At 42.1% G+C, this 17,177-nt stretch overlaps 1 protein-coding gene across 1 annotated transcript; it reads left to right on the top strand.

Annotated features, from left to right (window-relative positions):
* The first annotated feature begins 2,266 nt into the window (after positions 1 to 2,266).
* smim15 (small integral membrane protein 15) lies at positions 2,267 to 8,213 on the top strand. The gene is made up of 3 exons (XM_078397290.1): positions 2,267 to 2,349; positions 6,677 to 6,781; positions 7,445 to 8,213. Exon 3 carries the CDS (start codon positions 7,463 to 7,465, stop codon positions 7,685 to 7,687), a length of 225 nt encoding a protein of 74 aa, XP_078253416.1. The 5' UTR covers positions 2,267 to 2,349; positions 6,677 to 6,781; positions 7,445 to 7,462; the 3' UTR covers positions 7,688 to 8,213.
* Positions 8,214 to 17,177: the final 8,964 nt, after the last annotated feature.

Raw genomic sequence — 17,177 nt, 5'->3', positions numbered from 1 at the left:
ACATAATGAATGCATGTGCTTTGGGGAGTGTTGTAAAACAGAGGGATCTAGGAGTGCAGGTGCATAGTTCATTGAAGGTGGAGTCACAGGTTGGATGGCCAAAGAGGCTTTTGGCACATTGGCCTTCATCAGTCAGAGTATTGAGTATTTAAGTTGGGAGGTCATGTTGCAATTATAGAAGACGTTGGTGAGACCGAAACAAGTTGCCAGGACTAGAGGCTCTGAGCTTCAGAGAGAGGTTGAGTAGGCTGGATCTCTACGCCATGGAGCGTAGGTGGGTGAGGGGTGATCTTATAGAGATTTACAAAATCATGAGAGGAATAGATCGGGTAGATGCCCAGAGTAGAGGAATCAAGGACATAGATTGAAGGTGAAAAGATTTAATAGGAATCTGAGGGGTAACTTTTTTACATAAAGAGTGGTGGGTATATAAAACGAGGTAGTTGAGGCAGGGACTATCCAAACGTTAGACAGGTACATGGATAGGACAGATTTGAAGGGATATGGGCCAAATGCAGGCTGGTGGGATTAGTGTATCTGGGACATGTTGGCCAATGTGAGCAAGTAGGGTCGAAGGATCAGTTTCCATGACTCTATGACATGGATAGGATAAGTTCAGAAGGATATGGGCCAAAAGCAGCCAGATGGGACTAATATAGATGGGGCATGTTGGTTGCATGTACAAGTTGCGCTAAGGGCCTGTGTCCCCACTGCATGACTCTAAGACTTCTAAAGGCATACTATTATCGAAATCAGGAAAGATTGCAGATGTGCAAAGGCCCAGATAGATCTTGATGATCTTGTTTGCAAATAGAAAAAGGTTAGCTGGCAGATGCAACAAGTAGTTGGGAAGGCCAACATGATATAGGCCATGCATGAGAATTGTTTAGAAATAAGGAAACAGTTGCCTTAATATTACAAGGCACCGAAGAAGCCACATCTGGAAAAAATGTGTTGTGTCAATCTTATTTAAGAAATTATATTTTGACATCTAAGAGATTCATAAGGCCAATTCCATGTGAGATTTTCATCCTATCACAAGCTGCTGAAGATCTATGGTGATTTAGAATTGTGGTGCGTGGGAATCGCAGATAAACTTCTGGATTTCTGGTGGGTTGCGGTGGCTCAATCACTTCATGACTAAATAGATATTATTTTCAATGGTCAGGGAATTGAGGGCTGCGGGCAATTGGCACGGAAGAGGAGGCAACGCTTCTCCGCCCCTTCGCCACTCCCATCCATCTTTTTCAATCATAGGTGTCCTCTTCTCATATTTGCACCGCCTGCGCCGGCGGGGAGGGGAACGTTCAGATGTGCAGCACTTTGGTCAACGTGGGTTGTTTTTAAATGTGCTATACAAATAAAATTGACTTGACAGCACCTGGAGTACTGTGTGCAGTTTTGGTCTCCAAATTTGAGGAAGGATATTCTTGCTATGGAGGGCGTGCAGCGTAGGTTCACTAGATTAATTCCCGGAATGGCGGGACTGTCGTATGTTGAAAGGCTGGAGCGATTGGGCTTGTATACACTGGAATTTAGAAGGATGAGGGGGGATCTTATTGAAACATATAAGATAATTAGGGGATTGGACACATTAGAGGCAGATAACATGTTCCCAATGTTGGGGGAGTCCAGAACAAGGGGCCACAGTTTGAGAATAAGGGGTAGGCCATTTAGAACGGAGATGAGGAAGAACTTTTTCAGTCAGAGGGTGGTGAAGGTGTGGAATTCTCTGCCTCAGAAGGCAGTGGAGGCCAGTTCGTTGGATGCTTTCAAGAGAGAGCTGGATAGAGCTCTTAAGGATAGCGGAGTGAGGGGGTATGGGGAGAAGGCAGGAACGGGGTACTGATTGATAGTGATCAGCCATGATCGCATTGAATGGCGGTGCTGGCTCGAAGGGCTGAATGGCCTACTCCTGCACCTATTGTCTATTGTCTATTGACTTGACTTGACTGTGGACTGCTGGTTTGGTTTCAGTATTTGCTGCGGCACAGCTTCACTGGCGGCACACAGGCATTTCACTCGTGTCATTTCTCGCACTGACCTGTTTTGGCGGCAGCGACACCACTCCTCAATCCCCTCTCCCTCCCTCCTCTTCCTCTCACACTAATTCCCTCCCTCCCTCCTCACACTCATCCCCTCTCTCTCCGTCCTCTCCCACAGCTTCTTCCTCACTCAGCCCCTCTCCCTCTCTTCCTCACATCTCCTCTCCCTCCTCCTTTACTTCCTCACATTCATCCCCTCTGCACCTCCCTCTCTCCCTCAGATCGTTGCACCGGGCGCACTTCCTCTTCCGGTGCAGGCGCAGTTTCCGCAAAGGACGGGCCACTTCCGGTCCGTGCGGTTCAGGTGAGAAAACGCGCGCGAGAGGGAGGGGAAAGGAAGAAGAGGGAAGAGGGAGGGGAAGAGGGAAGAGGGAGGGGGGAAGAGGGAGGGGAAGAGGGAAGAGGGAGGGGAAGATGGAAGAGGGAGGGGAAGGGGGAAGAGGGAGGGGAAGGGGAGGGGAAGAGGGAGGGGGGAAGAGGGAGAGAGGGGGGAAGAGGGAGAGGGGGAAGAGAGAGGGGAGGGAGGGGGGAAGAGAGAGGGGAGGGAGGGGGGAAGAGGGAGGGAGGGGGGGAAGAGGGAGGGAGGGGGGGAAGAGGGAGGGAGGGGGGAAGAGGGAGGGAGGGAGGGGGGAAGAGAGAGGGAGGGGGGAAGAGAGAGGGAGAGGGGGAGGGAGAGATTAAGAGAGTGATTGAGAGAGTGGGGAATCCCAGAGAGGGAGGGGGTTACAGGGGGAGGGAGTGAAAAGGGGAAGGAAGAGGGAAAGCGTTAGGAAGAGGGGTGGGGGGGAGAAGAGGGACAAATACAAAGGGAGTGGGGTGGGGGGGAGAAGAGGGACAAATACAAAGGGAGTGGGGTGGGAGGGGGGGGGGTTCAGATGACGAGGGGGAATGTTTGAGAGGAGAGTCAGAAGGGGAGAGGGAAGTTTAGAGAGGCAAAGGGAGATCCCAGGGCAGGGAGAAATCCTGGGAAAGAGGGAGGAAGGGAGTGGGGTGAGAGGGAGAGTCGAGGGGGAGGGAGAGGGACAAAGAGAGATTCAGGGGACATCCCAGGGTGAGGGGAAGAAAGGGAGATCCTGGGGAAAGGAAGATTCCACGGAGGTGGACGGTGGGTTGGCAGTGAATAGGAGAGGATGCTTTAAGTTGGTTTGGAGTGGATTGGATTAGAATAGGATGTGAAGTGGGATAGGACTAGATGAGGTGAATATGTGGAGAAGAAGTGATGGAGTGGGGAAAGGCTGGGGGTAAGGCAGGGTTTGAGTTGAGTGGAGTCCTAGGTGAAGTGAAGTGAGATGAACATAAGAGAGTGCATTGGGTGAGATGGAGATGTTGGTATGTGACGGGAGACTGGCTTGGGTATCATAGTGATTGATTGGATCTGATTAGGGTGACAAACGTGTGGCTGGGATTTATCAGATTGTGAATAATAAGGGGAATAGGAAAATGCCATTTGCAAAATTTGTATGAAGTTGCCTAACAAGTATTATAAAATCTATGACTTCTGTAAAGACTGTAAAGTGGACTAAAACTTTGGGTTTTTAACGTGTAATGAGAATTGAATGCTGTATAGTGCAGGAAGTTAGCATGCGGTAAATTATTTTGCAACTAATGAATGGCGAAGCAGGTAGAAAAACTGAATGGCCGACGTTTGCTATTTCTTAGATAACCTCATGAAGGATTAACCACATTAACTATTTTGAAAGCAATCCCCAACTACTTTTTTAAAAGTATAATGCATGTATTTTTACCTATTAGTTTGGTTTAGAGACATAGCGCAGAAACAGGCACTTCGGCCCACCGAGGCTGCCGACCAGCGATCCCTGTACACAAGCACTATCCTACATACTAGGGACAATTTACAATCTTTATCAAAGACAATTAACCTACAAACCTGTACATCTTTGGTTGTGAGAGGAAACCAGAGCACGCGGGGAAATCCCACACAGTCACAGAGAGAACGTACAAACTCCATACAGACAGCACCCACAGTCAGGATCAGACTGGGTCTCTGGTGCTGTAAGACATCAACTCTACCGCTACGCCACAGTGCCGACCATCCTGAGTACAACTTCACAATTAGAGGCACAGGTGGAATCCAGAATGGGCGGGATTGGGTCCCAACTGGTGTTTTCCATCCTCATGTCAACATGAGGGATTCTCACACTAACTTGAAAGCATAAATGAAATGGAGTGGGGGATTTGGTGGTGGTTATCCATGGAAATCCTGTTTTGAGCACATGGAGCTAAATTAAAGAACAGTGTTTTGAAGTGAGCCAAACTGATCAGCAAGATGGAAAATGTCACTGAAGGGGTGATGAAGGAAAGAGGGCGTGCATCTCACGTATGTGGCACCGGTCCCAGGATAGGAATCTGCACTATGAGGTTGGGCTCTAATTAAACCAATGTCCTAGTGGGAAGGAAAGAGATGCTGACCATAAGAATTTTAAACTAAGACCCTCTGAGCTCCACCAGCAGTTTATTTTTCGGATAACCAGAGAGATTAAATTTAAGATCATCAGAAAAAGGAAGGAGTATTCGGGTAAATTATCTTGTGTATAAAACTGGACAAAACTGTGGTAGAGGCAGAGGACAGAATAGTCTGAAAGGGCAATATTAAAAAATATATTTAAAAGAAGAAAACGCATGGTTGAAGAGTGATACAATGCAGCTGAGTGTGTGGCTCCTTATGATGGGTATCGAGGGCTAAATTGATTCCTTTGTTTATGTACTCAAATAATTATAAAATGTTCAGAAACTTCATCAGTGCTGTAGTGATTTGAGCTTTCTAAACTATAGTTTCTACAACAATGAGCCAAAATGATCTATTGTAAAGATGTTATGAATGAGAGTTAAAAATCCCATCTCTCTGGGAAGAAAAAACGAAGCCTGATTCACTCTCCACTAAGCACAACTCAAAACAACTAAGCTGCTTATCTCAGGGGGAAGATAACAACTGCCTGATTTAAGACAATGTCTGCTTTTGTTCTGTGAGCACAATGTAGGATTGTTTGGAAAGTTCAGTAGATCAGAAGGGTCCTGTCCTGAAATGTTGCTTATCAATGTTCTCCAGAGGTGCTCCCTGCTGAGTTACTCCAGTCTTTTAAGCAAATTAAATTGATTAGAGAATTTTTTTTTTTTTTGTGATTAAAGTTAACTTTATGGGACTGAAAGGAAACTCAATATTTGTTCCTGTGCACCACGAAGACTCAAGTCCAAGGAAAGCCACTAATTTTGTACTTCTGGAGCAAAGTTGAATATTGGGAACAATTTCTCCTGGACAAACCACATTGCAGTCATGGCCAAGAAAGCACACCTCCACTTCCTCAGCAGACTAATGTCCCCAATGACTCTTAATCAATTCTACAGAAGCATCCATTTGGGATGCATCGCAGCTTGGTTTGACAACAGCTTGACCTGAGACCATAAGAAATTGCAGAGGATTGTGGAAATAGCCCATTCCATCACATAAATCTGTCTTCCCCCAATCTACACCATGCTGTTTTAGGAAAGGAGCTAACATAATCAAGGACCATTTTCACCCTGATCTTCACCCTGATCATCCTCCTTCTCCCCGCTCCCGTTGGGCAGACGATACAAAATCTTGAAAGCACTTACCACCTGATTCAGGAGCAGCTTCTTCCCTGCTGTTAACAGACTACTAAAAGTCCCCTCCATAAGCTAGGATACAGTCCCGATCTCCAACCTATCTCATTGCAGACCTTGCACATTTTAAAAATCTTTCTCTGTAATTGTCACACTATAATACTGTAACACTATTCTGTGCTCTGGTATTTTTCTCGTTGCACCCCTTGTACTAATGTGTGGCTTGATTGTACCCATGTTCAGTATAATTTGATTGGATGGCATGCAAAAAGCTGTTCAATGTATCTCGGTACATGTGACGATAATAAACTGATACCAAGTGGTCGTTTTCAAACTGAGCATTGAAGAACCTGCAATTCCTTATAATTCTGATATTATTCAGCGTAATTGAGACGACATGAGTACACTTTCCTATTTTCAGTTTCAATCTTATTAAATTACATGTCTGGGTCAAAATTTACTTCGATAGTCGATATATGGAACAGTTTATTCTAATCTTCATAGTTACATTGAAATGAAAGGTGAGCATTTTTGATGTACAAATTATGCTGTTTGAGGCTGTGTTGCTCAGATTTTCAGCTAGAAATAATAAATGATGAGCAAATGCTGCTGGATAATAATGGGCATGACAAGTCAACCAGGGAATTGCCAAGATATTATCAAATAATCTGTAGATTAGGTTCACATTACAGATAGCACAACAATATTACTGACCCTGGTAGACATTGGTTTCCAGATTTCTGACTCAAAGTGTTTGATTAATACCAGATATGAGGTCTCTGAAAAGCTGTTGAAAAGTGTTTAGCTGATCCTTAAGAGCCTTGCAAAGGAATTCTACCTGAAAGGTTTAAGTTACAGTCCTTGGTGATTCTTTATTTTAGTTTCCTTATAATCTCATCTTCAAAACATAAGGTAATATTATTATATTTCACACAATGTTATAAGTATTGTACTTTTGATGTGAATGTGTGTGAGGTCCATCAACAGAACCCTAGATATACATGTCATCTCCAATTTGTCTTCTATTGCAGGCTGAAATGAACAAAAGGAAGTCTTGCTTTGATTGTATTTCGTTTTACCGTGCATTTCCAGTATAATCTGGTTATCGGCCTTTTTCATTGAAGTCACTAATTAGGGTAAGGAGTTTCATTCTTAGAAGGAATAGCTTCATTGCTTAATTGGAGGAACAAGAACGTAGAATGGTGAAGCTATCCTGAGTTTTAGTTTAGTTTAGAGATACAGCGCGGAAACAGGTCCTTCGGCCCACCGGGTCCACGCCGACCAGCTATCCCCGCATATTAACACTATCCTACACACACTAGGGACATTTTTTACATTTACCGAGCCAATCTACCTGTACATCTGTGGAGTGTGGGAGGAAACGGAAGATCTCGGAGAAACCTCTCGCGGTCACGGGGAGAACATACAAACTCCGTACAGACATCACCCGTCGGGATCGAGCCCGGGTCTCTGGCACTGCAAGTGCTGTAAGGCAGCAACTCTACCGCTGCATTACCGTGCTGCCCATTGATAGTTACACTGAAATTCTCCAGCATCAGCAGGGTAAGCAGCAAATGGTATTTTGCAGATCCTTCCTCTTCTGCCCTGCAGTACAACTTTGAAGGTGTAGACTAGAAAATATTCATGAGTTAGTCTGACTGACTTTACTGTTCTCAATATCATGACTGAGAACAGTAAAGATGAAGGATATGACCAAGAAGAAAACGAGGGATGATACAAAGAATGCTTCCAGCAAAATGAGTAATTGTAGTCCTAATGATTTATCTTTATTTTTACAGGTCTTAGTGTCAACAAGAATGTTGGACCTAAGAGGTTGGGCAGAGTACATTGTGGAATGGGCTGCAAAAGACCCTTATGGTTTCCTTTCGGCTGTTATCTTGGCACTAACTCCACTGTTCATAGCTAGTGCAATACTGTCATGGAAACTGGCAAAAATGATTGAAGCAAGAGATCGAGAACAGAAGAAAAAACAAAAGCGTCAAGAAAATATTAACAAAGCCAAGAGACCAAAGAAGGATTGAACCCGTAACCAAGAAACATTCCCTTTCTTGAACTAAAATATAGCTTGTTTTGCATATTTAACAATTGCAATTATATTTGGTAATAACTTCAAGAGTGACACCATATTTCAAATGGTTGCTTCATTAGATCTGTGTTTCTGTCTTGTAATAATTTGTTGTAATTTTTATAATGTTCATTAGTTATTGGGATAATCACTAGTATGCTACAGCTAATTTTTCTACTTTGTTTACTATTTGAATTGAGTATATACATTTCTAATTCCTCAAGTATCTGTTCCATAATCTTGTGACTGAAAACATTCTGAGAAATTGCACTGAAATCATTACATTGATGCAATATCTGCTTACTATTTCTAAATTATAAATAACGTAATTTATAACTTGTTCTATTTTTGCTTAAAGGCCTGATGTTACTGACTGAATTCAATTAATAATTGCAAAGTGATGAGAGAAGGGTAACACCTGAGATAATTTTCTTTGGTGACATGGTGCACATTAAAGTCTTCGAATGGCAAGGTTTAATTTGCATAGTCTTTAGCAAATCTCGAGTTCTTTGTTACATTGAACAGTCTAGACTGGATGTTTGCATGTATTCACCCTTTTGAATCGTATTCTGACATCAGCCTTAAAGATCTGATCACAGGGGCTTCAGGGATCGTATAAGTGTGTCATTGTGATATTGTTCTCTCGTTCAAAGTCTGCATTAACGGCAATAAGCTCATCTGGAAATGATGCATCATTGTCATTAATGCTACCTGGTTTTGCCTTGTGGAATGTGATCGTGTGCAAGCCCTGCCACATTAAGAGAGTCAGTGAACCTAGCTCAGTCCAGTATTGTCTTTATGCTCATAATGGTCTTCAGGAGGTCTTTCCTGGAGTATTTGCATGGTAATGGTTCACCAGTCCTAAACGTCACAGATCTAGCCCTCAGCAGATTACAAAGCACCTGGTTAATTCAGTGCTTCTGGTTGGAGCAGACTTGGGAATGTTTTTATCAGTATACACTTGTCCACATATTTCGGTATGAAGTCAGTGACCGACTGACATATCCATTGAGGACTTCTATGGAATCCTTGAACTTGGCCCAATCCATCCACTGATTCAAAGCCAACATGCTCCTCTGCCTGCCCTAACCAGTTCTTTGTAATCATCTTTGCCGTTACCATATTCTTCAATCTGCCTGTCGACACAAAAACAACCACAGCCAGGTGGTCAGACTTTCCAAAGTATGGGAGACCTGATGGTGGTATAGCAGTGGTCGAATGTAAGGTGTTGAAGATGACATATTTAAGGTGGTTTTGCAGACAAGTAAGCCTGGTTGAAGTCCCCAGCAATTATTTGGAAGGTATTGGGATATGTTATTTCATGCTTATGTCATTCCCCGAGTGCCAGCTTGACGTCTGCCTGGGGCAGGCTGCAGTCAGGATGATGGCTGAGTACTTTAACGGTAGGTAGAACAGTGGGCACATAACTGCCAGACCCTTTGGCACTTTCAAGATGGCAGCAGACAGAGGAAAACAACGATGCCGGTGAGTGGGCTGGGGTCTTGCTTCTTGCGATGGTTTGAGGTCAAATGTGGGGGGGGGCATGGAAGCTGAGCGGCGGCTGCCCAAGGGAAGGGATGGGCATTCACAGGTCGATGTGCGATTTGTCTGGATTGAGTTCAGTTAGATCTGGTGCTGCTTCAAGTGGCCAAGCTTGCAGGAACAGACATGGCCTGCTGCGGCACTGGATGTTACAGCAACATTGGAGGACATCAACACTTCACCTAACCAGGCCAACCCCTGCAACTCCAACCCAGTTCCGCCACAAGGACAATGGACCTTTATGGCCAAATTAAGACTTAGCATTTTTAACAACTCTGAACTTGAAATGTACAAGATGGTGCCAGAAACATGGTGACTCGTGTACTTTCTCAGTGTAATCTATTTCCTTACACTCTTGTAGTTAAGTATGATTGTGCCTAATATACAGTAAAATTGTTAATTAACTGTATGCAACATAAAAATGTCTGTACCTCGGTGCATGACAAAGTACCATTGAGATGTTCTAGGATGGAGGAGTGGGAACGCGACAAGACCACCGTATTCGAAGATCATGAGTTTATCATGAAGCAGATGACGCTGCATCTTTTTCTGATGTCGCGTCCATTCTGTACGGTGGATGGTAAAACCCTCTGGCTGGAGCACCGTGTTCGAGAGAAACTATGTGTTATGTCTCTGTAAGGCAGGGTACACGGCTTCATGTTTAGCTTGGTGTATTGTTACATGCACCGAGGCACAGTGCAAACCTTTTTGTTGCCTGTGATCCAGTCAAACAAAAAATTAGACACGAGTACAATCAAGCCATCCACGGTGTACAGATAGGATAACGGGTACAACATTTAGTGCAAAATAAAGTCCAATTAAAGATGTATGCCCATTCTCCTAGGCCAAAGAGAAAACATTGACTATCCCTTTGCCTCCACAGATGCTGTTTGGCCAACTAGGTTCCTCTAGCAGGTTGTTTTTCAGTCTTCTCACAATGCAACCTGAAGTGATCCTGTGGTCAAGATCGCACTCTAGCTGGTGAGAGGACGGTTCAGTTGCTTGATAGCAGCTGGGTAGAAATGTCCCTCTGATACAGCAGTCTTGCTCTTTGCGTCTTCTCTCTCGTTCTCCAGTGACCAGGAGGATGTTCGGGCAGTGGGGGTGGTCACATTCTCGAACACTCGTGTCATTCCTGAGGCATCCCAGGCACCCACATTGTCTAGTACCTGAGGTGTTGTATTTGTGTTCCCCGGAGTCGGATTTGTCTGATTTGTAAATGTCAGTTGACATATTTCACGAGACTACATTGTAAGATTGCGAATGCATTTAAATCGCTTAAAAGTCCATTTCTTACCGCTGCATTCTGGCTGCAGATTTCAGCTTTAAAAAAACCAGAACACAAGTATCTGCGTTCCCTGCATGCTGCACGCTGCCTGCAAATGATACCTCCCTCAAGTGGCGTCTTGAGAGAGGATTTATTAGCATAATTTAAACTCTTCGACTTTAAAGCTGTTGTATAATTTAAGCAGTTTTCTTTCCTAGTCTCGTGAAATATGTCAACTGACATTTACAAATTATCCACAATCAATTAAACTTTTCTTCAATTACGCTGGTCTTACCCACACCTCAGTCCACAATTTTTAAGGTTCATCAAAAACTATAGGGTCTGGGGAAGTTTTGGGAGACCCAAAATTGCAGTTCAGCATTTATTGTCAACATTGGTCATGAAGTAAATTATTTTTTGGGATGGTCTAACTTAACTACAAAGTCTTGCATTTTGTGAACATTATTTTATTAAATCTGTTATATTTATTATGATGGCATTCCACCCTCCCTTTCAATCGTGTAGAAATTAAGTTCATCTGAGTCAAATTTTTAGTCAAATTTAATAAAATCATAATAAAGGAATAATGTATACGTTTTGTAAACTTGTGCTCCAGCAAATGGCCAGAAATCATTTGTAGCAATCAATTTACAATTTTAAAAAACCAAATGACATTTGAATATTCATTGGAAAATGGTTCAGATGGATTGCACACAATAACAGCTAAAAAGTTAAGAGTAGAAGCAGCTGTGGCTGAAATTGTTCATGGCTCAATAGAAAATAGGTGCAGGAGAAGACCATTCGGCCCTTTGGGCCAGCACGGACTAGGTGGGCTGAAGGGCCTGTTTTCAAGCTGTATTTCTCAGAATACCAGAAAAGTGGAAAATAGTTAATATTCCATTTCCTTGAACAAAAAAGTCCATCTTCCTGGAATTTCTGATTGAAGTCTTGAGAGAGTAATACAGCGTGGAAACTGGCCCTTTGGCCCAACTTGCACATACCAGCCAACATGTCCCAGCTACACTAGTACCACCTGCCTGCATTTGGCCCATATCCCTCCAAACCTGTCCTATCCATATATCTTGAGTAAGAAAAATTATACTTTTGGATTATTTATAGTTTATGATTGGAAAATACTGGAAAAACTAATCACAGATTATTGAGAGAGAAAACTAAAAGATGTTTCAGCTTGGTAACCTTCCATCGAATTGGAAGGCAGAAGGTACTCTACATCGCAGATCTGTAATCTTTCTTTCCCCACAGGTTATGGCTTGATTTATATTTAATTTTTCCCATTGTGAAGAAAGCTAATCAGTTTGAAACTTTCATTCTGTTTCTCTCCTTGGAAGCTGACTGACGTGATTATGTCAAACATTTTCTGTTTTTATTGAAGATGTCCAGCAACAGCACCATCTCGCATTTGTATTAATTCATGAATCATATTTCATTGTTAGAATTTGGTGTGGATTAGCAAAGCGACGTTGGAATAAAATTAATAAGCTACCTAATGAGAAATGTTGGTTGGGAAGAGGTATTTCTTTAAAAATGGGGAGTGGTCATACAATAAATTTCCGACAGTGCTCGGTTTAGTGATAGTATACTCAGTAGATGGAGTATCTTAAGCAACCTACTGAGCTGTTTTGTTTTTGGATGCTCCCAGCTGGTTCAGACTGCTCTTGGAAAAATCTTTCAATGGAGAAATGGAAGAACTATTACTAGGTCTGCAGACTTGATTGCCTTGTAGAGATACAAAGACAATGTTATTAGTGTAAGAATATCCATATCATTCAAACAAAAAGTATGTGAGTAATAATGAGTTTATTGAACATTTACTGCCTGGGGGCAACAATATTGCATAGATCCTCTGTCTCTCTATTTATTCCTCACCTGTCCCTCTAAATTATGATGTGCCTATCATATGTACATTTTCATTCCTGACGGTTATGAATGTTTTACAAGAAGTGCAGGTAGGACAAACAAGATATTTAGAATTGGCAGACTGCAAGCCTTGCAGCCTTGTTCGTGTCTTATGCAATGTAATTTGCAGATTTAGATAAAAGCCACACAAAAAAATTACAGGCAGTGGAAAATTGAAATAAGAACAGAACATGCTGGAATTACTCAGCAGGTTAGGCAGCAGCTGTGGAACTCAGACCTAACAAACCATAAATAATATATAAATCATGCAAGCCAGTGTAAAGAAAAAAACAAAAAACAAGACATTAGTGCAGTTGGAAAAACATGTCCATGTTAGTGGAAGAGGTGGTCCATAGTACTCCGTTGCCGAGGTGGGATTACGGTTTGGGTAGTCAGTTCAGGAACCTGCTGTTGGTTGGAAAGTAGTTATTCCTGAACGAGGTGGTGTGGGACCTCCTGCCCAATGGTAGCAACATCCCTGGAGAACATGGATAGGTGAGGTTTCAGGTCAGGACCCTTCTTCACACTTGTTTTTCTCTATGATCTGTTTTGCATTGTGTCCTAGTTGAATGAAGTTTTAACTAATAAAAGAACTGTGGTGCATATTTTCATTGGTATCATTGATGAATATCTTGTTGGTTATATGTTCACTTAAATAATTTTGGAAGAGACTAAATGAATGAGGAAAGAAAGGCAGTGAACACTGAGGTGCAGCAGTACTATCAGCAAGAAACAATTCAAATTGTATTGTCTGGGTATATGACTTGAGTATAAAATTATTATCCATAATCATGCTTCATTACTTTTAAGAAATTGAAGACTGGTGGATTGTTTGCAGTACAATACATCTCTGAAAGAAAAATAGGCTATCCAGAACATTTTATTTATGCCCTGAACTACCATTAACTAGTATGGTCAATTTTACTAGTGAACTATCCTTGTTAAATTCAGCATTATCATTACTCCTCGCAATATATTTAAAAAAATCAATCATAAAGGTTTAAATATTCTAAAAGTCCATAATTATTCTGATTGACCCTGTGGTGTTGTGAAGTACATTGCCCAGTACTATTAGGAAGAACGTAAATGCTTTCTGTGAAAGTCATCAGCTCTAATAAAGGAAACTGAACATCATTGCTGGGTAAAAGTCCATAAATATTGTGCGATAAAAAACAGGGAATGATTTAATGAACAGAGCAAACATCAAAATGGACCATAGAGGATTCAATCACAACATTCTCAGTTATGGTTGCAATGGGGTTCTGCAAGATTCTTCTGCAAATACTGCATTGTTCATTTTTCCAGCTTCATATGGGTTTTTTGAAAATGCGGTGGTGTGTGATTTGAAGAGCTACAAGGTTATTTACCCCAGTCACTGCTGCATTCTATGTCACTTTGGTGTTCCCTTTGTACTTACAAGTGAAAGTTTGATTTGCTTTTAGTTTAACTGTGGGTGGCTGGATTCTTTGATCCATGTGATTTTATCTGATGGCAATATACCACAGTCTCTCCACCTCTCATGGGTTGGATAAGACATTCTCAGAAATTATAACACAGAGGCAGGGATGTTGATTGTGAGTTATAATTTTCAGTGTACTAAGCTTAAGTAGTCTGCAAGATGGCCATTACAATTTAGATATTAGTCTTCTGGTGTTTGTGAGAGAACTTTGGAAAACAGAGTTGAGAGCACTTCAGATACATCATAATCCAGTATCAAGGTTCACTTCAAAATTCATGAGATTTGAACGTACCTCCAGATTGAAAATCCTTGAGAATACTCGTCAGATGATGAGCGAGGAAATAACATTAGCTGGAGAACTTGCCTGCCTTTCTTCAAAGAACTGCCTTGTAATCGTTTGCTTCTTCTGATGAGGTCCAGTGGAACATAGTATTTCAGATAAAAGACACAACATCCTACATTCTGGCACACCCTCAATAAGAAGTCTGTCTGGAAGTAAGAATTCCAGCCTCCGAACTGGCATCTGAACATCTAGATCCAGAGGTAAGTGTGCAAACAGTGACATTACATTTGCCTTTAATCTTTAGTGATTTCCTTTTTCCAAACCATCCTCATTTATAAGTAATACCTCACTGCAAAAAAAGGCTATTACAATTCTTTGAGAATATACTCAGTCTTTCCAAAGTTATCCGTGGATAGAAAAGAATAAAGGATGTGCTCAACATCAAATCCATAAGTTCCATGAGTGCTCAAAGTGGAGGAGCATTGCGGATCGCATGACACCGTTTATACGTCCTGCAGTATAAAATATTGGCATTTATATACTATATAAATGGCATTTATATTTGGCATTTCTCTCGTGGGACTTCTATTGAAACCCGAGTGCTTGGCCTTCAATTACTGTAACAGTTTAGACAATAGGTGCAGGAGTAGGCCATTCGGCCCTTCGAGCCAGCACCACCATTCAATGTGATCATGGCTGATCATTCTCAATCAGTACTCCGTTCCTTCTCCCCATACCCCCTAACTCCGCTATCCTTAAGAGCTCTATCTAGCTCTCTCTTGAATGCATTCAGAGAAATGGCATCCACTGCCTTCTGAGGCAGTGAATTCCACAGATTTATAACTCCCTGACTGAAAATGTTTTTCCGCATCTCCGTTCTAAATGACCTACCCCTTATTCTTAAACTGTGGTCCCTGGTTCTGGACTCCCCCAACATTGGGAACATGTTTCCTGTCTCTAACGTGTCCAACCCCTTAATAATCTTATATGTTTCGATAAGATCCCCTCTCATCCTTCTAAATTCCAGTCTATACAAGCCTAGCCGCTCCAGTCTTTCAACATATGACAGTCCCGCCATTCCGGGAATTAACCTAGTAAACCTATGCTGCAGTTTCTGGGATAGTAGGTTGGTTGAAGAAGAACAGATTGAGTAGACTGGTACCATCTTCCCTATGGTTTAGGAAAATTAGATGTGATCTTATTGAAAGAATTCCTAGAGGGCTTGACAAATGTAGAGTTAAGGATCCTTAGTCTATGAATAGGGGGCACAGCTTAGAATGAGGGCAAGGCCAAGTCAGATTGAGATGAGTTTTCTTCCCCAGAATGGTGAACCATTGGTGTTCTCTACACTGAAGGGCTGTGGAAGCTCGGTTGTGCATTCTCTCAGGCCGGACACAGGTCCATTTATTTTTGGACATTTCAGGAAACCAAGGGGCTGAGGTAAACGATCAGCCATGAACTTGATGAATAGTAGAGGGGACTGAATGAAACCTAAAGGACTGCCAGATGCCCATTGATTATATTCTTGTTCTTGTATTTGTCGACAATTTAACCTCTCAGGTCATTGTAGGAAGTGCACAATAAGCACAAGATAATACTCTTGGAAAAACCCATTTAATTCAGATATTAATATGCTTTAATATGTTTTAGTTACTTTTTCAAAAATCAGCTTCAATTCAGGCTTCTTTTTCAATTGTGTCTATTGTCATTTGACAAGATGCTGCAATTTTTAACTTTTTGCAGTAATGCATTACATTCAGATCAGTAAATTAGATTGGCATTAATAAACTGGAAAACACTGCTCAGGAGCAATGGAATGAAGACAAATCTTGGAACCACTTGTTGAAGCTTTAGAAGATGCAATGTGATTAACTGAGAGTGCAGAAAAGATTCAAAGGGTGTTGCCTTGACTGAAGGTCTTAACGCATAAGGATATAGGCAGGGTCTGTTTTCCCCGGTGGACGGGAGGCTGCAGAGTGACCTGAAAGAGGTATCCAAAGTCTAGAGAGCATAGACAAGGTAGATGGTCAATGATACAAAGGGTTGTGGATACATTGAACAAGCTGCTAAAGGAAGTGATAAAAGTGAGTATAATTACAATGTTTTGAAGACATTTGCTCAGGTACGTGATATGAAGGGTTAAGAAAAAGCAAAAAAAAAAATTTAATCGCTGCAAGACCTCAGCGTATCAGCAGCATTTGTGGAAGGAAATGGACTATTGATGTTTTACATCAGGAAAGACGGAGTAACTCAGCAGATGTGATTAGTAAGCAGTGACGGAGTAACTCAGCAGATGTAATTAGTGAGCAGTGACAGAGTAACAGCAGATCAGACAGCATCTCTGGAGAACATGGATCGGTGATGTTTCAGGTTTGGACCTTTCTTCAGACTGATTGCAGTAGGGGGGAGAAAGCTGGAAGAAAAGTGGGGCCGGGATAGCTGATAAGTGATAGGTGGATACGAGTGAGGGGGGGGGGGGCGGTATGATTGGCAGATGGTTAGACAAAGGCCAGAGATGAAAAATCAAAAAGTGTGAGGTCTGAAATGTGAAACTAGAGGAAGGAATATAGGTGGAATGGAAAGGGGAGAAGTGGGTGCATATGCAGGTGGGATGGGAAAGGAGGGGTTGTTTATCAAAAATGACAGAATTCAATGTTCATGCTGTTAAGTTGTAAGCTACCCAATAAGTTGTAAGCTACCCATATGGAGTGCTGTTCCTCCAGTTTGTGTTTAGTCTTATGCTGGCAATGGCAAAGACCCAGGACAGAAAGGTCAGTATGGGAATGGGGAGTTAAAATGGTTAGCAACTGGGAGATCCGATATGTTAAGCAGAACGTTTGCCTGGCCTCGCCGAATTGAGGAGGCTACATCAGGATCACCAAATGAGTCAAGACCCTTTCTCTGAGTCCAGCACCTGCAGTTTTAGGTCTCTAAAGTTTAATGGGGTATGGACCAAATGCAAGCAAATGGGACATGAA

Source organism: Rhinoraja longicauda, chromosome 1 (assembly GCF_053455715.1).
Source record: "Rhinoraja longicauda isolate Sanriku21f chromosome 1, sRhiLon1.1, whole genome shotgun sequence".
Classification (NCBI taxonomy): Eukaryota; Metazoa; Chordata; class Chondrichthyes; order Rajiformes; family Arhynchobatidae; genus Rhinoraja; species Rhinoraja longicauda.
The sequence above is the reverse complement of the archived record's forward strand: the minus strand, read 5'-3'. Positions and strand labels throughout refer to the sequence as shown.